The sequence below is a fragment of the Heteronotia binoei genome, chromosome 2 (assembly GCF_032191835.1).
Source record: "Heteronotia binoei isolate CCM8104 ecotype False Entrance Well chromosome 2, APGP_CSIRO_Hbin_v1, whole genome shotgun sequence".
Taxonomy (NCBI): Eukaryota; Metazoa; Chordata; class Lepidosauria; order Squamata; family Gekkonidae; genus Heteronotia; species Heteronotia binoei.
The window spans coordinates 160,205,513-160,227,428 of NC_083224.1; the positions used below are offsets into that span (position 1 = coordinate 160,205,513).

At 43.7% G+C, this 21,916-nt stretch overlaps 1 protein-coding gene across 1 annotated transcript in view; it reads right to left on the reverse strand.

Moving 5' to 3' along the window:
* Positions 1-457: 457 nt before the first annotated feature.
* Positions 458-21,916, reverse strand: part of C2H1orf53 (chromosome 2 C1orf53 homolog) — a 21,551-nt gene continuing 92 nt past the window's right edge. The window contains exons 1-3 of the mRNA XM_060233349.1: positions 21,653-21,916; positions 8,960-9,061; positions 458-723 (exon numbers count right to left, since the gene is read on the reverse strand). The exon at positions 21,653-21,916 is cut by the window's right edge and continues 92 nt beyond it. Of these exons, the coding sequence (XP_060089332.1) occupies positions 652-723; positions 8,960-9,061; positions 21,653-21,841 (363 nt within the window). The 5' untranslated portion in view covers positions 21,842-21,916 and the 3' untranslated portion in view covers positions 458-651. The remainder of the gene's footprint in view (positions 724-8,959; positions 9,062-21,652) is intronic.

Below are 21,916 nucleotides of genomic sequence, written 5' to 3' on the forward strand. Positions count from 1 at the left end.
TAAAATACAGCAGTAACGTGAAGAATATAGGTATGAACCCATCCTAAGTTTGCAAACCTCATTCATGGTTGCTTGAGAGTAAGTATGATTTTAGTGGTACTAGCTTCCAATTAAATATGCACAGGAACAAGCTGCAAATATATTTAAGATCTAGGATCCAGTTTAGGGTCAAAGTGTTAAACCCAGCCACTGACAGCGGATCAGACTGGAACATTTCTTGCAAACTTGTGCTAAAAGAGAATCCATTTCTGCAAATCTCCTGTTGCTTACAGCACTCAGTGAAATAAGCCCTTGATGGGTTTTTCAAATTGTACCATTGCACAGTTAAGCAAAACGAAGCTATCCCTAGAATTGCTGGTTCCCTTCCCCTTTCCTCTAATGACTTAGGAAAGCAAAGCAACCATCTCCTTATAGCTTGTAACGGAGAGAAAGGGAAAGCCTTGTCAATGGCTCAGCATCACTGGCACACACATGGAGTTTTTTTAATTACAATTGAAAAATATTCAGGATACAGAACAGCAGAGGTCAAAGGAACGCCAATATGCAAAATGGGTGAGCAATAGGAGGCAGAAATCAGTGGGGGGGGGGGAAGAGTGAGAGTGATGGCTGATCGTTTCTTTCTTCATGGTATGATGCAAAAGCCTTCGATCATCAAGCATAGAAGAAGGAATTGAACCGCTTCTTTTTGGATGGATCTTTAACATTTGTTTGACCATATGGACACTGGAGAGAGAGAGAGAGAGAGAGAGATGAAATAAGTCATTCTTGACTAGACCTCTACCTTGCCCAGAATTAAAGGAGGACTAGTTAATGATGTCCTATAAATCATTGGTGCCCTCAGGACTTTAAAGAGAAAGGAGGGGAATTAAACCCTGCACCCCCCTTGTCCCTTCTCTGAGCAAATGGTCCTAATTACTGTCCAGGAGACCATGTGCAAAGTATGACTTGGTTGCCAATTTCTCCCCTGTCCCCATTATATGAAATCCACAATGTAGCAACAGAAAAGGAATTTGAGTCAAAGGAGTTTATTTCTATGTCAATCTGCTTAAGGTGGGAAGGGAAATCTATTCTATCATGCTGAAGCAAAGTAAAATTGTTCTGCAGCCAGCCACCACACGTGCTTACTCAGAAACAAGCCCCACTGTGCTCAGTGTGGCTTACTCCTGGTTAAGTGTGCACAGGATCACAATGTCAAGATTACAGCTCCAAGTAGTTTGGAAAAAAACTGTGTGAAGGGATGATCTGAATCCCTATTCTCTGTATAGGCAGAACTTTTAAACTCTCTTCAAAGATTAAACAGAACATGACGAACAGCTGCCTGGGAAGAGTCAGTGATGTCCAAGAGGAGTTACACACCTGCCCAAGAGAAGTTACACACCTGAAAAATGCACTCAGAAGTTCTTTTTGTTAAGAACCTATATGTATGATTGGGACTGAAACAAAGCCAGCAGGTTTTTATAATGCAAAACTGCAATGAATGAACATCATCTATAGCATTAGGATTTTTACTAGGATTTGTGAAATATTTATCAATAAATGTTGGGTTATAATGAAACCTAATAAATGCTTGTTTTGCCTGTTGGTTTGCTGTTAGATAGGAGGTTATGCATTCCCCCCGCCCCTTTTTGAAGCCCTGTATATACACTGGCACTATATTAAGATTGTAACAATCAGTTATTACTGATTTATTTTATTCATTAAAGAGATGCCTCCTCAATTAACCAGGCAGCAGATTTTATTAAACAAAAACTGTTTAGGTGTCAATATTTACAGAAGCCACAAGTAGCAAACATAATCTTAGGAAGGGCATCCCTCTTTAGTTCCCAAACACAAGAGAATGTCTCTTTCAAGATGGCTGCTACAACTTATGTGCGCATAATCTAAAAACAAAGAGAGCTAGTTTGGTGTAGTGGTTAAGTGCACAGACTCTTATCTGGGAGAACCACGTTTGACTCCCCACTCCTCCATTTGCAGCTGCTGGAATGGATTTGGGTCAGCCATAGCTCTCGTAGGAGTTATACTTGAAAGGGCAGTTGCTGTGAGAGCTCTCTCAGCCCCACCTACCTCACAGGATGTTTGTTGTGGGGGGGGGGGGGAAGGTAAAGGAGATTGTGACCACTCTGAGATTCAGAGTATAGGGCGGGATATAAATCCAATAACCTCTTCATCTTCTTCAGATACATTGCTTAATTAATAAACAATCATTTACAATTATAATTATTAAATAGCCAAGATTTTTTAATCATATGACATTTATTTACTTAAATAATTTGCCAACCCCCCCCCCCCCCCCAAAGTGGGGACCCAATGCAGCATACATCCCTGCTTTGTAGAGATTTTATTTAAAAAATGGGGTAATAAATACAAAGAAACTGGGGTGTAGGCCAAGGAATATCACTGACCTGATATTCCCACAGGGTACTTTCAGGCTGCCGCTTTCATTACTTGCACAATATTTCTGGGTTGAGCCTGAAATCCCATTAAATTCAGTTCCATTCTGAATGTATGTTTTTATCTAGAATGTATTCTATCTGATTGGTCTTTGATCATATTAAAATATTAAAATAGAAAGCATTAAATTCAAACTGAAGTTTAAAAAAAATCAAAGCAATTTATTTTTAACAAATTGTTAAAAAAATAAAACTCTGAGATGGAAAATTCTTTTTGTTCCAATGGTTTTAAACACCTCAAACATTAATCTATTATTTGGAGATTAGTTCAACTGATTGGCATATGATTCACATTCAAGTCATATTATTAAGGCCAATCTAAATGTGCACCCAAATATTCTTGTCTCTTTCAATCACAGAATCATAGAGTTGGAAGGGACCTCCAGGTAATCTAGTCCAACCCCTTGCACAATGCAGGAAATTCACAAGTACCTCCCCCTGCCCACCTTCTCATGATCTGCCTAAATTCACAGAATCAGCATTGCTGTCAGATGGCCATCTAGCCTCTCCTTAAAAACCTCAAAAGAAGAGCTTGCCACCTCCGAAGGAAGCCTGTTCCACTGAGGAACTGCTCTGTCAGGAAGTTCTTCCTAATGTTTAGTAGAACATTCTTCTGGTTTAATTTCAACCCATTGGTTCTGGTCTGACTTTGTGGGGCAACATAAACAATTCCACACCATCCTCTATCTCAGGGGTCCCCAGCCCTTGGGCCGTGGACTAATGCCAGTCTGTGGCCTGTTAGCAACCAGGCCACAGAGTGAGGCAGAGGTGCTGCACCCCCCCTTTCGCCCACCCGGGATCCAGGCAGATGAAAAAGGCAGCACGGCCTTGCAGGGAAGGCAGCCTCGGAGTGAGGCAGAGTAGTCCTGCCGGCCCTTCAGCCTACCCGGGATCCAGGCAGATGAAAGAGGCAGAATGGTCTCACTCCAAAGCACCACCTTTTTCATCTGCCTGGATGCAGCACAGCAACAACCTTCACCTTCCTCTCATTTAAAGACTCCTGTAGGGGGAAGGGAGTGCTGCAGAGGGAGGGCAGCAGCAGTGGGGGGGGGGGGGCGGTGCCAAGCAGAGCGCCTGCCTTTGGCCCTACATGCCCTAGGGCCACGATGTCTACCAGATAGGTATATATTTATTTGTACGCAATCTGCTTAGAAGTTTCTGTAAATCTGGTTCTTTAAAATATGTTAGTGTGCTTTTACTCCTCCTCTTGGATTTTATGCCTGTTACTGTGTGTACCTGACCTGGATAGCCTAGGCTAGCCTGATTTTGTCAGATTTTGGAAGCTAAGCAGGACTGGCCCTGGCTAGTATTCAGATGGAAGACCTCTCAGGAATACCAAGGTTGTGATGTGGAAGTAGGAAATGGGAAACTATATCTGTACGTCTCTTGCCTTGAAAACCCTCTGGGGTCTCTATAAGTCAGCTGTGACCTGATGGCACTTTCCACCATGACTGTTTTAAATTGTTCTGCTGTTGTCTTAGAGCTGCTTTCACATGTTTCAAATTTGGATTGTTTATTTATGTTACTGTTTTATGTTACTACTAAGAATAAGGCCTATTGTGGAGAAAAATACAATGGGCTCTAGAAAGAGGCTCTGGGTGAGTGCCCCTTCCCCTTGCTGTCTTCCCAGCCACCCAAGTGAAGACATTCATCCCTCCCCCACCTCAAGGGGAGCTGATCTCTGCAATCTGGAGAGCAGCTGGAATTCTAAGTGCTTTCCAGCCCTCACCTGGAAATTGGCAACAGTGGTTCCCCAGGAGGAAATGGCATTGTACCTGAGGTCCTACCCCTTCTCAAACTCCACCCTCTCTAGGCCCCTTAGATCTCCAGGAATTTTCTAACCTGGAGTTGGCAATCCTATCTCTTTCCCTTTAAAAGAGCCAGTTTGGTGTAGTACAGGGGTGCCCAACGGTAGCTCTCCAGATGTTTTTGCCTACAACTCCCATCAGCCCCAGCCAGCATGGCCAATGGCTGGGGCTGATGGGAGTTGTAGGCAAAAAACATCTGGAGAGCTACCGTTGGCCACCCCTGGTGTAGTGGTTAAGTGTGCGGACTCTTATCTGGGAGAACTGGGTTTGATTCCCCACTCCTCCACTTGTACCTGCTGGAATGGCCATGGGTCAGCCATAGCTCTGACAGAGGTTGTCCTTGAAAGGGCAGCTGCTGTGAAAGTCCTCTCAGCCCCACCCACCTCACAGGGTGTTTGTTGTGGAGGAGGAAGGTAAAGGAGATTGTAAGCCACTCTGAGATTTGGAGTGGAGGGCAGGATATAAATCCAATATCATCATCTTCTTTTTCATCTGTCCCTCTGATTTCAGCTTCCCATTGTCTTCCCCCTCCCTGCAGCTATTACACAGGAAAACAAGAAAGACAAAAATCTTTCTCCTCAGTGGGCGGGTGGCGGGTGGTGGTAAAGCAGTTTACATCATTCTCCTCTCCCTCCTTTCTTCTGAACAACAACCATGTGAGGCAGATTAGGCTGGAAGTCTGTGACTGGTTCAAAATTGTGGGAACCTGGGTCTGGCAGACCTCGCTCTGAAGCCCTAACTCCTATGCCCTCCACCACCACAGAATCTTTAGGAATTCCTCACCAATCTGGAACTGACAGCCATACTCAGGAGTGGTCCCAGGGCTTTTTTTGAGTACAAATGCACAGGAATGCAGTTTCGGCTGGCTTGGCATCAGGGGGTGTGGCCTAATATGCAAATAAGTTCCTGCTGGGCCTTTTCTACAAAAAAGCTGTGTGAAACAATAGTGACATCAGGGGGTATGGCCTAATATGCAAATATGTTCTTGCTGGGCTTTTTCTACAAAAAAGCCCTGAGTGGCCCCAATTAGTTCTTCCTCAGAGGCCATTAGTGATACCCCTCAGACCAACATTCTGTCTCTGATAACGCTGTTGGTCTTACGCACAGGACTTCAATCTCTCTCAGTGTCTCACTTTCCCTCTGTGGGTGGTTTCACAAAAGAGATTTGGCCTGACCTAGGAACGCCTCCCATTTGATTCACACATGCAGGTTCACACAATCACATCTGCTCTCCGAGCCCAACCCATTTCCAGATGGCTTCCAACCACATTTAAAAGCTACCTGGATCTTTCCAGTATCATCCCCCTGAGTCGCATTCAGCTTGTACAATCGCTGGCTGTCTGAATGCCCCGGCACAACTCATGGCCGGAAGAACTGTGTGATCGCGCCAAGCTGTTTGCAGCACTGCTGGGGTTTTTTTAACGACGCCCTCTCAGAGGTGCACTTCTACGCTTCCCTGCATGAGTGCACACACGGGGGACTTTTAAAGAAAAGCCACTCTTTCAGCAGCGGTGGGTACTTGAGCAGCACTAGCTGTGTGAATGCACAACCACCCACGGCTGCCAAGATCCTGCTACTTCAACAGTGGCTTTCTGATCCCTCTAAAATGGACCTGACTGGATTGGGTTTTTTTGCCTCGGGATACTACCGCATCAATTTCCCAGTCTGAAACCACCCTGTATCTCTCTCACTATATCTGATCTGTTGCCACAGGATGTCATTGCTTCCCCTTTCCAGAGGAGGATAGGGAGGAGTTCTCAGCCAATCAAGGAAAGCCTTTATCTGGCTGTTTCCCTTCTCCTCCCTCCTCAGCCAATTGAGGGAAGGGTTTCTTTCTCTCCTCTGTGAATCAGTGCAACAGGCAGCTCAACCAATGGAAAAGTAGGGAGACCCAGTAATTGCCAGAACTAAGGTTGGTTGCCTTTTACTGACAAAATCAGCTTTGCTGGCTAGCAACAGTGACGCGGGCAGGAGAGAGGAGCACTCAATCAGTGGCACACAAGTATTCTTGATAAATAGTTTGACTAGCCAAAGGTTGATGCACCACAGTCCCAACCAATCAGGTTGCTTGGTTTTGCCAAGATGAAAGGGCTTTTATTATATTATAGATTTGGAAATTGCAAGCTTCTGTGAAAACCTGTTTGGTTGAATGATGACGCAGAGATGCTCTAAATAAGCAAATTTTATACAAAATTCTGAAGGGTCAACCCAAAACTATCATTCCCCCAAACCTGTATGAATAATAAAAGCTTTGACTTGGAGTTGAAGAACAGATTTGGTTCTAGACAGAGGGTTAAAGGAAGGGAATACCACAGGCACCACAAATCCTCTCCCTTGCACCCACCCGCTTCATTTCTGAAGGTAGGAAGCCATTAATTTGGGCGTGAGATGTTGAGAGTCACTCTTGGGCAGGCTTATCAGGCAAGTAACTCTTCAAATGCCCTGATTCCAGAATATAAAAACCAAGAACCAATACCCTGAACTGACCTTAGAAACAAGCAGGCAACCAGTGAAGCCTAAGTACAAGTGAAGGATAATGTCTAAAATGGATGCCTTGCTGCTGCTTTCTTGGCTAGAATAAATTTTCAAACTATCTGGAAAGGGAGAGCAACATAAGAGTGCACTGCAGTAATCTAGTTGGTCATTTGTGGCCAGAACTTGCTTTCCAAAGAAGGTTCACAGCTAACAAAGGAAGCCAAAGCTAGGAAAGGTGAAATGTGTTACAAATCTGATCTGGCAAAGCCACTAAGCTGCAAATCTGCCCAATAAGGCAGTGGTCCCCAACCTTTTTGGCCTTGGGGACCGGCCCCAGGGCCTGCCTGCCAACCACAGCCCCAGGGCCGGGAGGATGCAGGCACCCAATTCGGCCTCCTCCCAGTTGTTGCATTAAGCTAAGCATAACCCCCCATGGCATTTCCTCTTCCATCCTTTGCCGCCACCCTTGCGCAGCCTCGCCACCTCCTCCTCTCCCCCCCTTCGCCAACACCCTGCACAGCCTCGCTGCCTCCTCCCATAGTCACCATTTTAAGGCTGGGGAAGTGGCCATGAAGCACATCCCAGGCTGACCACCCTCCCCGCTGCCGATCAGCTAATGGGCGGGAAAACCGCTGCAACAGCAGTGAGCGAGCTGCCCTTGCCGCCTTCCCTTCCCCGGCCTTAAAATGGTGAAAACCAGGGAAAGAGGAGGCACCATGGGGGGAGGATGGCGAGGCTTCGCAGCCCATTTCACACAGGCCACTTCCCGCTACGGGTCCCTGGCCCGAGGGTTAGGGACCCCTGCTTTAAGGGATAGTGTGTGTATGAAACACCATTTAGAGTAGGCTGAATATCAACTTTTCAATAAGCTCTGTCACTGTCTAAAAGCACCATAATTTTGTTAGGATTGAAGTTCCCTTTATTGGTCCCCACCCAGTCCATTATTACCTCCAAGTTCTACTTTACCAGAGTTGGCATAGGTCTTGCAGACTGCTTAGTCCAACTTTCTGTTCATTTCAGAAAACCCAGAGCCAAAGCATCACTGACAAATCGCTGTCTAGTCTCTGCTTGAAACTTCCAGCAGATGAAAGTCTGTCCCTCATCTCTAAGGAAACGGTTCCATTTTCAAATTGCTCATAACATTTGGCAGCAATGCTCAGCTTATGTGTACCTTCCAGTAACTTAAGCCCATTTGATCTAGTCTTGTACTCTGCAGCAGCTTCAATGGAAGAGCCCTTTGGGTACTGAAAGATGATAAACATAATCAGCTCAGGTCATTCAGTGTTTTTATATAGCACTTGCTCTTCAAGCCCTGATCCTATTTGTTGCCTTCCTCTGAGCCTATTGCAAATGCAGATTGAAGCTCTTATACAATGATGATGAAGAAGATGATATTGAATTTATATCTCACCCTCCACTCTGAATCTCAGAGCAGCTCACAATTTCCTTTATCTTCCTCCCCCACAACAAACACCCTGTGAGGTGGGTGGGACTGAAGTGCTCTCACAGAAGCTGCCCTCTCAAGGACAAGCTCTGCAAGAGCTAAGGCTGACCCAAGGTCATTTTAGCAGCTGCAAGTGGAGGAGTGGGGAATCAAACCCAGTTCTCCCAGATAAGAATCCACGCCCTTAACCACTACACCAGACTGGCTTTACAGAGGTAAAGTCTCATTTGTTCCTGTATGATCTCAATTCCATGAAAGTGATCTTGAGATCAGAGGATTTGTTATGTACAGTTCCTGGTTCACAAACAAGAAAAGATAGTGACTTCAGTCAGTAGACTTCAAGACAATCCTGCATATTCTTAGTGGGAAGCAAAGTCCATTGTAAGCCTCAGCTTTTATCCCGAACAAGTCTAGTCAGTGTAACTATGAACTAAAAACTAAATACCTCAGCTTAACTGGGCTGTTGCCTGTTGAGGGACTAGAAAGGGTTAAAATCTGAACACCTTTGTGCATCACAAAGTCAAATGTCTCTCTTGTAGTCTCCATCTTGGACACTTTACTCAGAAGTACCAAGAACTGAGTGAGCCAAAATATGGAGTCATAGGACTATAACCAGAATAACTCAGAAGTCAGTTTTTTGAGGGCAAGTGGGGAACTTGGATTTTAGTTTCCCATAAAATATTCTAATTTGAAATCGACTTTAAATCCAAGCCCTTTGGCTTTACTAGCTTGCCAGTTCAGCTGCTTTGACATTGGAAATTGCCTGATGGTTTAATACTCACATGTCTACAGGAAGAGCCACAGCAGTTTCCCCTCTCCAAATGGGCAACTTTTGTCAATACTAGGTAGCCAGTAACTGGATCCACATAGTTTTTCTGTCCAGCCTTTAAAAACAAGAGGGGGTGGGAGTTAGGATTCTCAGGCTAAGCCTGATTCACTTTTATCATCTCAGAGTCCAAAGGGGCAGCAATGTTAATCTGTTGCAGCAAAACAAAAAAGGAGTCTTGTGGCACCCTAACGATGAACAGATTTATTGTAAAACATGTTTTCAAGACCCACTTCATCAGATGGCTCTTATACATAGGCCTTGTATCTCAGCTATGTTGGCTGTATTCTCAGCCATGTACTTTGGTCATACTGGTCAGTGGTGAGTTCAGATAGGTTCAGCCAGGATACCACATACATTGCATCCTAGAAATACCCCCCAATCCTTTGCTTAGGCTCCATGGTAGTCATCAATGTCTGAATGTTAGATTGATAAAAACATTTTTTGTATACATAGAGCTTACTTTCAGTAACACAATGAAGTTTCTTGTATTCTGGTGACAGCTGCTGCCAAAGCAACTTATAAAACAACAACTGCACAGCCAATCAGATTTCCAATAGCCAATCAGAAGTTCTGCTGGCCAAAAAAACCCCACCAGGTTCCACCCAACTAAAAACCCCCCACTTGGCTGGTGCCAGGTAAGGGTTCATAGCACCATGTTAAACCCTGTCATAATACAAGTAGAGAGGTTTACATCATAGCATTTGCTGCTTTTGGATGAACATGTTAGAAGCTTTTGGAAGCCATGTTAGATCAGGCCAATGGCCCATCTAGTCTAACACTCTGTGTCACACAGTGGCAAAATTTTTATATACACACACACACACACACTGTGGCTAATAGCCACTGATGGACCTCTGATGGAGTGATATAAGAAGTTGCTGCAGTCAGGAAAACTGATGAGAGAGTATAGCCCTCTTACTTCTCAAACAGTTATCTCAAAGACCCTTCGTGGTGATGAAGACACTGTTTTCCTATGAGTGGTTTCCTAAATAGCTTGGAATCCCTAAAATCTGATGTCCCATGTACTGTTTAATGAACACAGGAGCTAGTTAGGGAGACAGCAAAGGCCCTGTTTATGGTAATGTGATTATTTTTCAGGAACACCTACATCTCTGGCTATGGTGAGATACAATGAAATAATCACAGCACTATTAGATGTATTTGTTTGTGTATGCTGTTGTTGTTTGTTTTCCATTTGATCTTGAATATATCTAAGGTCAGATCTTTAAGCCTTGCCCAAGAATCTTGTCCTTTCCACTGAAATCTCTTTACCACTCCTCAACCAACCCCTGGAACAATGCCCCTGGCCACAGGCCATCAGCACAAGCAACAGCTCCAATTAAAATAACTGAATTCAAAACTGCCATTTCAAATTAACGTGACTGAGTTACAAGCAATCTATCTGTCTTTCTGTCCTAAAAGAGAGGTTACCTTTTGTCTGTTTGCCCAACCAACTTTGAATGTTTTATCATAGGAAGGTAAACTGCCACTAGCTTGGTTTTATTTTTACGTTTCAATTTTTTTACTATCACTGAGTCCCGAATGGGCCAGTAAATGTTTTTGTAGGCTTCTTTATGCTATCAGTTCAATGTCTTTTTTTTTTTTTTAGGGCAAACTATACACTGGTATAATACATAACAGTTATAAATACCATGCAATTACAAACACACACACACCACCACAACAACAACCACCACCAAAAGCAAAAGAGAGTCAGCATGGGGTAAAGATGAGCCTGATCATGGATGGAAGGAAAGGAAAGGAAAGGTCCCCTGTGCAAACATCAGTCGTTTCTGACTCTGGGGTGATGTTGCTTTCACGTTTTCATGGCAGACTTTTTATGGGGTGGTTTGCCATTGCCTTCCCCAGTCTTTTACACTTTCCCCCCAGCAAGCTGGGTACTCATTTTACCGACCTCGGAAGGATGGAAGACTGAGTCAACCTTGGGCCAGCTACCTGAATCCAGCTTCTGCTGGAATTGAACTCAGGTCATGAACAGAGAGTTCAGACCACAGTACTGCTGTTTTACCACTCTGCGCCATGGGGCCGCTATGGATGGAAAGAGAGCTCAAATTGGACCAAGGTCAAAAACTGATCTTGTTGACCCAAATGGGAGATATGTTTTTGTATCTGGAAATCTGGATGGTGAATCGATAAAAGTGGCTTCAATTTACGCTCCTAACGTAGGACAAACTCAATTTGTAAAAACAACATTGCAGGAATTTCAATCATTTCAAAAGGGTGAACTTCTTATTGGCTGTGATTTAAATAGTATTAATAACTTCTCTCTTGATACAACTTCTAGAAAGTATAAGGACAGCAAGAAAACACAAGTATCAGAACTAGGAGATCTGATAGCTGCTTTTAACCTAACAGACGTTTGGAGGGAGCAGAATCAGGGGGTCCATGAGTATACTTTTTATTTACCAGTCCATGACACATATACCAGAATTGATTTCATTCTGGCATCAACTTCATTTATAAAACACATGGGCCCAGTTAAAATTGGGTCTAGGACCATTTCAGATCATTCATGGATCACAGGGTCCTTTCAGGTATCTCCTAGTTCGGAGGAAAAGCCCTCATGGACATTAAATAAAATTTTACTGAGTAAAGAAGCAATCTGCCAGTCAATTGAGAAAGATATTAAAGAATGTTTTTATTTAATAAAGATTGCAGAGTATCAAGTGAGAAGGTATGGGAAGCATTTAAAGCTACATTGAGAAGTAGTCTAATTTCATTAGCGTCAGCCTGCAAAAAAGAAAAGGATAGAAAAGAATTAGAACTAACTTTGGAAATCCAATGGTTAGAAAAAAAGCATATGAAACATGGAGGTAAAAAAACTCTTCAGAAATTAAGCATGGCTAGATCTAAATTGGAACTTTTAGACACTACCACTATCCAAAAAGATGCTTTATATAACAAACAATGATTTATAACCAAAAACACCAACATTTTTAAAACTGCTAAAATATAGAACTCAGAAGAAGAAATCTAGCAGTTTAATTCTCGCCCTTAAAAACCGACATAATGGTTTAGAAAACTCCACTAAAGAAATAGTAGGGGTGCTTGTAGACTATTAAAGACACCTATACTTTTCTACCAACCCTAATCCTAAGGATATAAAGGAATACTTAGAAACAATTAATTATAATACTAAATTATCAAATGAGCACCAGAATTTATTAGATAGACCCATCACATCCATAGAGATGGAGAAAACCTTGTCATCCATAAAAAATAATAAAACATCAGGAAGGGACGGATATCCTATAGAATTTTACAAAAAATTCAAATCAATAATAACTCAACCACTTGTGGATACCTGCAATCATGTAATGAATTCTGGTAAAATCCCCCCTTCCTGGTTGGAAGCTAGGATGATAGTTCTGCCAAAGCCAGGTAAAGACAGGGAGCTCCCGGCATCCTGCAGACGCATATCAGTACTCAATCATGATTTTAAAATATTTGCAACACTTCTAGCTAATAGATTGAGTATGGGTATAGCTCAGTATGTGCTTAGGGACCAGACTGGTTTTATTCCAGATTGTTCACTTTCTGATAATGTAAGGAAAACATTAAACCTTATCACTCACTGTAGACAAAAAAGAATACCCTCTGTTATATTATCATTAGACGCGGACAAGGCGTTTGATAGAGTGGAACCTATATATTTGAAAACCCTTTTAGAAACTATGAATTTTGGCCCTAAATTTCTGCAGCCTCTGGCAGCAATTTACAGAAAACCGGCGGCAAGCATTAATATAAATGATTATAACTCTATGGACTTCCCCTTGTTCAGAGGCACTAGACAAGGGTGTCCACTGTCCCCTTACTTATTTGCATTATCGTTAGAACCGTTGTCCTTTGCAATTAGATCGGACAAAGAAATACAGGGAGTAGATATAGACAAAAAAACATTTAAAGCCGGTTACTTTGCAGATGTTGCAGTGTTTTACTTAACAAATCTGGCCCCCTCACTCCAAAAGGTAATAAGAGAGACAGATGTCTTTAGCAAATGTTCTGGTTTTGTTATTAATTACAATAAGTCTGAATTATATGCCATGTATTTAGAAAATAAGGGAATTAACTCAAGATAATTTCTATGTCCTTTCCCTTTAAATGGGTAAAGGATAAGTGCAGGCATTTAGGAATAGTCATCCCTAATAACTTGAAGGATCTGTTCAGATACAATTTTAGTCCTATACTGGAAGAAGTAAAGTCAAGTACCATAGCTTGGGAAAAGATATCATTCTCTTTGATAGAGTGGACCTGTTTTTCAAAATGTACCAATAACACTACCTGAGAGTTTTTTTAAAAGTTGGCAGAGAATGATTAGTTCATTTCTATGGGGAGGGAAAAAAGCAAGAATACCAAGACTGTTTTTAGAAAAAAATTCAAAATTGGGAGGTTTAGGACTTCCAGACATTTATAATTACTATTTGGCAGCTAATTTAAGATATATAGTCACATTTGCTAGTACCTCTCAAAAAACTTCATGGGAGTATATAGAACAAGCTTCTTTGGTAAGATCAAGTTTGAATGAAGCTATATGGAACGACAGTAAAGACAGGAAGTGGCAGGATATTCGAAATCCATATTTAGAGTTTCCTCTGAAACTGTGGGATAAATTTAGAGGATGTCCAGCGCCCCTCACTTCACCTATGATGGCATTTTTAGGGCAATCCTGGTTTATACTGGGGAAAGAGAAATCAGCATACAAAAATTGGAGGGATAAAAGTCTCTTTAGAGTTAATGACTTAATAATCAAAGGTAAATTAGGTATGAACAACCAACTGGAGAGTAAACATAAAATTTGTATCCCTTGACTCCAGTATTTCCAGATACATAAGACATTCACCCAGATAATTCCTTTTATTAGAACAGAACAATTAAATGCTTTTGAGATGGTGTTAAAAAAGACTCAAATAATAAAGGGCTAATTTCTATCATATATAAGATATTAATGGAAAAATATGGAATAGTTCCACTTCCCAGCAGAGTGCATGGCAGAGAGACTGTAATTTACAAATTACAGAGGAACAATGGGAGCTAATATGGAACACTCCAGCTTTAAAAAGTAGGGCAATAAATCTATTAATTCAACAATTCAAAATTGTAACACGATGGTATTTGACTCTGGAAAAGTTGTTCAAAAGTAAGCTAAAGAACAATAATGTGTGTTGGAAAGGTTGTGGGATGCAGGGTAATTTTTTGCATTGCTGGTGGACTTGCCCCAAAATAAGTAATTTTGGGGCCAGTATTGTGGCTATAATTTCAGAAATGACAGGCACAATGGTGCCTCTAAAACCAGAAGTAATTTTACTGAATTTGTGGCCAGAAAATTGGTCTACTCCCTTACCTTTGGAACTTATCTCAATGTTACTGTTAGCTGGCAAAAGTTTGGTAGCTCAAGTTTGGAAGAGTACTAAGGTCCCTTCGGTAGAGGAATGGTGCATTAAGGTGAGGGACATAATTGAACAAGATAAGATCTCAACACAACTACTACTAATGGAAATTCCAACATACAAAAATACCTTAACAGAAAAATGGCTCCCTTATCTAGAATATGTGAATTCTACTGCTACGGAAAGTGAAAAGTTGCCTCCTGAAATGTTGGATTTCGTTATTATTTAAGGAAATTATCCTGTATGTACGTAATGTTTGAATCAAATCTGTAGTGTAAGGATTTGTTAAGTATTTTTTATAATTATTATTTGTACTAAATTGTTTATTTTTGTTTATAATAAAATTTAAAAAAACCCCGATCTTGTTAAAAAAATTGACCTTGTTAATTTGGATTTGCATTACTGAATTTCTATTATCAGTTGTTGCATCCAACTAAAAGGTTCTGCTTCATCCCCACCACATCCCATAAACTGACCAGATGCTCCTATTTTTCTCCTTGCATCCTCTTGTGAGTGAGCTACTCACTAAGTCATTGACTAAAAGTCTGTTCTGTTTTGGACTAGTATTTTGACTTGAGATAAGGCAGTGCCTAATTAGCCATCATACAGTATGCATGATCTTTGCATTTTTATGGAGTATTAGCGAAAGAATGAAGGAACAAAGGACAGACGGAACAAGTGAAAAAGAAAGAATCTGAAACATGAGTGTTTTGCAGTGTTCAAACTTTTGAAATTATCAGAGCTGGCTATGGAGGTCCCCTATTCTAGTGCATGTTTCACTGAGCCTCAGGGCTGTTCACATAAGCAAGCTGGTGGCTTATTTTTATTCTGTAATCTGTGTCTATGGAGAACTGCACACTGGGCAGAGCTGGATACAGCACTATCAACACCGCCTGGCAGATGTTTCTGTGAATATGGTAACTGGGTGTGAATATGGTAACTGGGTGTAGGCTAAGAAATCGATTCCTAAATGTGGGAATTGACAACTTGGAATCTTAAGGAGTATGCCATCTTTAATAACCAAAAACCCCAAATAAAAATCTGCAGTTTTTCTTTGTAATGTAGAGTCTGAATATGTGGGGGAAAGAGTAGGGAAATGGTAACACTGAACCAAGAAATGACTGTGAAAACTTGTCAATTCTGCTGGGGAAACAGGCTTGCTTGACTGAAAGCCTCAGCCCAGAGACACATTTAAAAAAAAGTCTTAATTTTCTTTGGGCTATATCCTCTTTTAGGATTGTTTATTTTTATTTTATTTGTTCTCCATCTTTCTCCCCAGTGGGGACCCAAAGTGGCTTATATAATTCTCCTCAATTTTATCCTCATAAGGTTGGGCTAAGAGTACGACTGGCCCAAAGTTACACAGCGGGCTTCCATGGTACGAATAGGGATTTGAACCCGGTTCTCCCAGATACTGGTCTGCTCCATGCTGGCTTATCTATTAAAATAATTACCCCAAATCAAGGCACCAGCAGGGCTTCTCTATCTTTTCAGCTTTCTACAGTTCCTATGTTTCTCTACCTTGTCAACAGATTAATACTTGCATTTTGCAGTTGGGTTATACCCATTCTAAACCCCTTCACAAGTTAACATGTAAGCACTCACAAGCCAAACATACATAACCCAGGACAACCTACCATCCTCACTACAATGGGAATCAGCAGCAGAAGAGAGAATCACAGCAGTTCTGTTTAACTTTCAAAGAGACATTAACCAAACAGAAAGTGGCCTGCATAGCAAAGCACAGCAGTCACCTCCAGTGGCAGCCAAGGAAGAGGCAGGGTGATCAGTACCCACAGACCAATAATTACTACCACCAAGATTCAAGAGAGAAAAGGGAGCACTTGGCTCCTGCACTATGTACTCATTGAAGATGAGCACAAAATTTCAGTTTACAAATGCAGCCGCCTATTTATGATCTGGAGCTATCTGCTAGGAACATATTATTCAAGTTTTCAGGTCTCTCCACTGGCTGGCCGTTGGTTTCTGGGTACAAGTCAAGGTACCACTGCTTACCTTTAGTAGGTGTGGAGAAATGAGCTTACCATCTCAGGTTCATACGCCTGCTAATCTTCTAATGTGATTTATGCCATCACATTTCAACAATGCCCTTCCACCCTCTACATTGGACAAACAGGCTAGTCCCTTTGACAAAGAATTATGTAAAGTCTGACATTAGAAACAACAACAACAAAAACAGAGGGGAACATTTTAACCTTCTAGGACATTCAGTTGCTGACCTAAGAGTAGTAGTTCTCTTACAAAGGGTTTTGTGTGTTTGTGTACACACACATCAGGAATCCTATTGGGGGCATGGAGGATATTCAGAAAAGTGGCTGAATAAAGCCTGCCCTTGCCTCTAGCTCTGGTATTCCAAAGAGATTTCTCATCCAAGTACTTACCAGAGTCAACCCTTCTTAATTTCTGAGTCTGGGCTTGACTGGGCTATCCAGGTCATGGTTCTTACAAAGGAAGATTAGAAAGAGTGCCTGCTGAATTGCAACTGATAATGAAGCTTAAGACAATGCATCCATCTGGACTTAATAATGACCTAGGTTTCCTGTCCTATTACCAGTGCTGATTTGTCCAGGCCTACTACCCCTCTGCATATCACACCTATGTAAGCCGAAATGCCCTCAAAACGAGGTTGGGGAATTAGTTAGGTGGGCACCTGGCTCACTAGGGATCTTTTACCAATGTATACAAGACTCAACCAACCAGAGAGTGATGCTTAAAATATTAGGGACTCTAATTTAGTAAAACCAATTATAATTTATTGAGAAAAATATAGTCTTCCATACAAGATAAAAATATTCATACAATCATACACACAGTCCTAGGAAAAATAGATAGATCGATAAGGAAACGTATAAGGGTAGACACACAGGGTGATATTACCTATCGTAGTCTTCGTGGAAGGCTCCAATGGGCGACAAGTGAGGGAATGGGAAAGGGACCCGAAACTGATCAGGAATTGGGGATGGATCTATGCAGCGGAAGGTGGGATACTGCTAGAAGCACACCTATGGGTAGCTAGTCCACAGGTTATAAGGGCTCTCTTGAGCCCTCAGGGGATGGGAGGTAACAGGGAGGAGAAAGGGGAGGCTCTGCAATGACCATGAAGGCTGGACACTTGCATAGCCAATGGCAAGTTCCTTGGTGGCACCTAATTGGGTACCTGCTCTTGACCAATGAACTTCGCCTAGGTCCTGTTTACCTGAGAGAACTTCCAGATTGCAACAGGCCCTGGGGCGGCTCCAAAGTGTCAGTCGGGAAGAAGAATGGAAATGGCTACTGGGTGGGGAAATATTTAAGTCTTCGGGTTTAGTGCTGGACCACTTTGACCCGCTTAGCCTGGAGGAAGTCGACAGAATCCTTTCTGCTGCTCGCCCGACAACATGCGATCTGGACCCTTGCCCCTCTTGGCTGATTAAATCTTGCCAGGGGGAGCTTAGTTGTCCTTTACGGGACATCATAAACAGGTCCCTCTCAGAGGGGCAGTTTCCAACACCTCTGAAAGAGGCCTTGGTCCGCCCTCTCTTAAAAAAAGCTACAGCAGACCCGGCCGAATTGGCGAACTACCGGCCGGTGTCTAACTTACCGTTTTTAGGTAAAATTATTGAGAGGGCCGTGGCGTCGCAGCTTCAGAGCTTTCTGGATGACACTTCTGTCCTAGACCCATGTCAGTCTGGTGTCCGGCCAGGCCATGGGACAGAGACGGTGTTAGTCGCCTTGGTAGATGACCTCCAACGGCAACTGGATCGAGGCGGCGTTGCGGTGCTGATGCTATTAGATCTGTCGGCTGCATTCGATACAGTCGACCATCGGCTACTGACGCGCCGCCTCGCCGGCATTGGGGTTGAGGGGTCGGCCTTGCAATGGCTTTCCTCCTTTCTCCTGGGTCGGGGACAGAGGGTGGCTATCGGGAGTGAACGGTCCCGAAGGCGCACACTGAACTGTGGGGTGCCCCAGGGAGCAGTGCTCTCCCCGATGTTGTTCAACATCTATATGCGCCCCCTCGCCCAGATTGCCCAGCGGTTTGGGCTGGGTTGCCATCAATATGCAGATGACACCCAGCTCTATCTACTAATGGACGGCTGGCCCGACCCCGCACCAGGGAATCTCGACCGGGCCTTACAGGCTGTTGCGACATGGCTCAGGCTGAGTGGGCTGAAGCTGAACCCAGTGAAGACAGAGGTCCTTTGCGTGGGTCGCGGCGCTCTGGGAAGGGAAATAGCTCTCCCGGTCTTCGATGGCGCGCCATTGAAAGCAGCGCGCCAGGTAAAGAGCCTGGGTGTTTTACTGGAGCCTTCACTATCGATGGAGGCCCAGATAGCAGCCACTGCCAAGTCAGCATTCTTCCATCTGAAGCGGGCAAGGCAGTTGGCCCCTTTCCTTGAGCGCCGGGACCTCGCAACAGTGATCCATGCAACGGTCACCTCAAGACTGGACTACTGTAATGCCCTCTACTTGGGGCTACCTTTGTGCCGGACTCGGAGACTGCAGCTAGTGCAGAATGCGGCGGCCAGGCTGTTGTTGGGACTCCCAAAACGGGAACATATACAGCCGAGGCTACGTGAACTGCACTGGCTGCCGATCATATACCGGGTCCAGTACAAAGTGTTGGTTATTACCTTTAAAGCCTTATATGGCCGAGGACCTACCTACCTGAGGGACCGTCTCTCCCCGTATGAACCCCAGAGGGCACTGAGATCAGTTGGGAAAAATCTAATGACCATCCCCGGGCCGAGGGAGACTAAATATCAGAATACTAGGGTACGGGCATTTTCAATCGCGGCCCCTACCCTATGGAACCGACTCCCCGAGGAGGTGCGGGCCCTGCGGAACCTTGATCAGTTCCGCAGGGCCTGCAAGACCGCCCTTTTTAAGCTCGCACACCTGGACTGTTAAGAAGATCGGCAATTAAGCATCCGCCAATGCGGCTTAAGACCATACCGCTGAATAACTGCACTTACTGGACTGTTTTAATGCTGTTAAGTCAATGTTTACTGTTTTATATTGTTAAATTTAAAGGCTTTTAACCACTGTATGTTTTTATGAAATATTGTTAGCCGCCCTGAGCCTGCCGAGGCGGGGAGGGCGGGATAGAAATAAAATTTATTATTATTATTATTAAGATTAGATGGACTTATCTGGGAAAGTGATAATAGGGAATCAAATATTGACCTAGGTATCCCCGGTATAGACAAAAGACTTGGCTCTGGCAGGAGATGGTCTTCCTCTTTCCTCATCATCTTCTGGGTAGGAGCCTTTGTCCAGGGTTCTGCCAGACAAAAGGAGCAACAGTTGAGTTGTTAATCCATTCATGGGGCAGACGGGTTGCTTGCAGGCTAAAGGTGACATAGGGTGTGTACGTGAGCCTTCCACTATGAGGGAATGAAGTCCAGCCTGGCAGGAAGATGGCTACGAGTGGTGTTAGCGTTACACGGTGGATTCCATGTTCAGCGCTTCATAACCGCTTAGCCTGGAGGAAGTCGACAGAATCCGTGGCGGCGCAGACTCTTCCGCTCCACGGCTGGCCCATGCGGTGACGGGGAAACGTCCGTTTGTGTTAGCAAGCATTCTGTACTGGTTTAGAATGCCTGTATAACTTGTAGCTGCTTATACACATAAGTCCCTTTATAGTCCTGGATAGTTTTGCCCACACTCTCTGGCCAGACGTGTGCGAGCTCACTTCTCCAGGCGCCCTGGCAACCATACTGGTGACTACAATGTTCGGAAAAAGGGGGGTTTTCCTCACACCTAATCCAATCACACCTGCTATTGCCATTTGTCTGCTGTCATTCAACATCTGAAACCACTCTACTTTCCAATATATAGGACAGGTGGACTCACATCCTATCTGTATCTGAAGAAGTGAGCAGTGACTCATGAAAACTCATACCCTGCCACAAATTTTTGGAAGTCTTTAAGGTGCTACTGGACTTTTGCTCCTTTCTGCTCTACAGGCAGACTAACATGGGTACCCATCTTGGTCTGTCTGTGTGCATGGAAATTCCATTTCAATATGACTAGTAACAATCATTTTCTTAATTCAGACATCAACATGGTATTACTCAGGGCTTTTTTTTTTTTGAAAAGGCCCAACAGGAACTCATTTGCATATCAGGCCATACCCCAACATCAAGCCAGTCAGAACTGTATTCCTGTGCATTCCTGCTCAAAAAGCCCTGGTATTCCTCTATCCAGTTTGTGCCCAAAATAGGTATCTTGTGTTTGACCAAATTCTTCTTGTACTACTGAATTTTGCTACATGCCAGACATGCAATGTAACTTGAAAGTATAAATGCTTCCCTTGCATTTTCTGTGTAACTATACCCAAAAGTGTCCCAATGCAAGATATAGGAGATTGTAAACTGCTGAGTTTCTGATTCAGAGAGAAGAGAGGGATATAAATCTGCAGTCTTCTGCAAAACAAATTACATAAATGATGTAGGCAGATAAAGGGTTGCAAACTCCAGTTTAGGAAATTTTTGGAGGTGATGCCTGGGACGCGCAAAGTCTAGGGAAGAGGAAGCTTGGGAGGAATGTAATATGCCATATAGCTGAAGCTGCCACTTCCTTCACAGGAAATGATTGCTGCAGTCTGGCAATTAATTGTGATTTCAAAACTCCAGGCCCCACCTTGAGGTCGGTCACATTTTACAAGAATATACTGTAGAGTATTTTGGTTTCGTCTGAGCCCCATACTGCAGTTCACGACAATTCTGCTGTTGATTTAAAATAAAAATTCCCCTTTGGAAGGAATATATTCTGAAACCTTGAGACCTTCATGGACTACACAGGATTGCTAACCTCCAGGTGAGGCCTGGAGTGCTACAGCCATTTGAAACTCATCTCCAGACCATAGCGGGGGCTTTGTTGCCCTTCATCCGCTACAAGGTCCGTCCCCTCCCCAAGCAAAGCACCCCGCCGCCCCGGTACTCGAACTTCCCAAGCTAGACCCTTGGTAACCCAGTGGTCTGGCTATTTCCTTTATCAAGGGGAAACCACTCGAGAAGTTCTGCTCCTTACAGACCAGAAGCAGCTGCTTTCCAATCACTCCCTGCCTGCTGAGGCCGTGTTAAGCAGCAACGTTTTAAGAGCTCAAGTCCCTTGCAAAATTAGCAAGCAAGGAACTCCCAAGCTTGGCCAACCGATAGTTTGCAACAGACCGGAGTTGAAAGTCAGTTGCACAAGCCGGCCTCCCCGGCCAGAAAGAAACCACCCAAACTCACTGCGCATGCCTCCTCGTGGAGCGCAACGATCCTTTTCTCTGCCAGGGTTAACCCTTCAGTGCGCGGCAGCGGGGCCTGCCCGTCTTGTTTGGACGTCAGAGGCCTGCTCACGTGCTGGGATTCGCCGGCGCGAACCCTTACAACGGGCCCTCCCCTGCAGCAGCTGCGCGCCAACGAAGTGGTTGCCATGAGCAACCGCAGGGGCTGCTGCGAGTAGAGTAGAGCGACAGGCACGGCAGCCTGCGCTCCCTTCCGATGGCACGA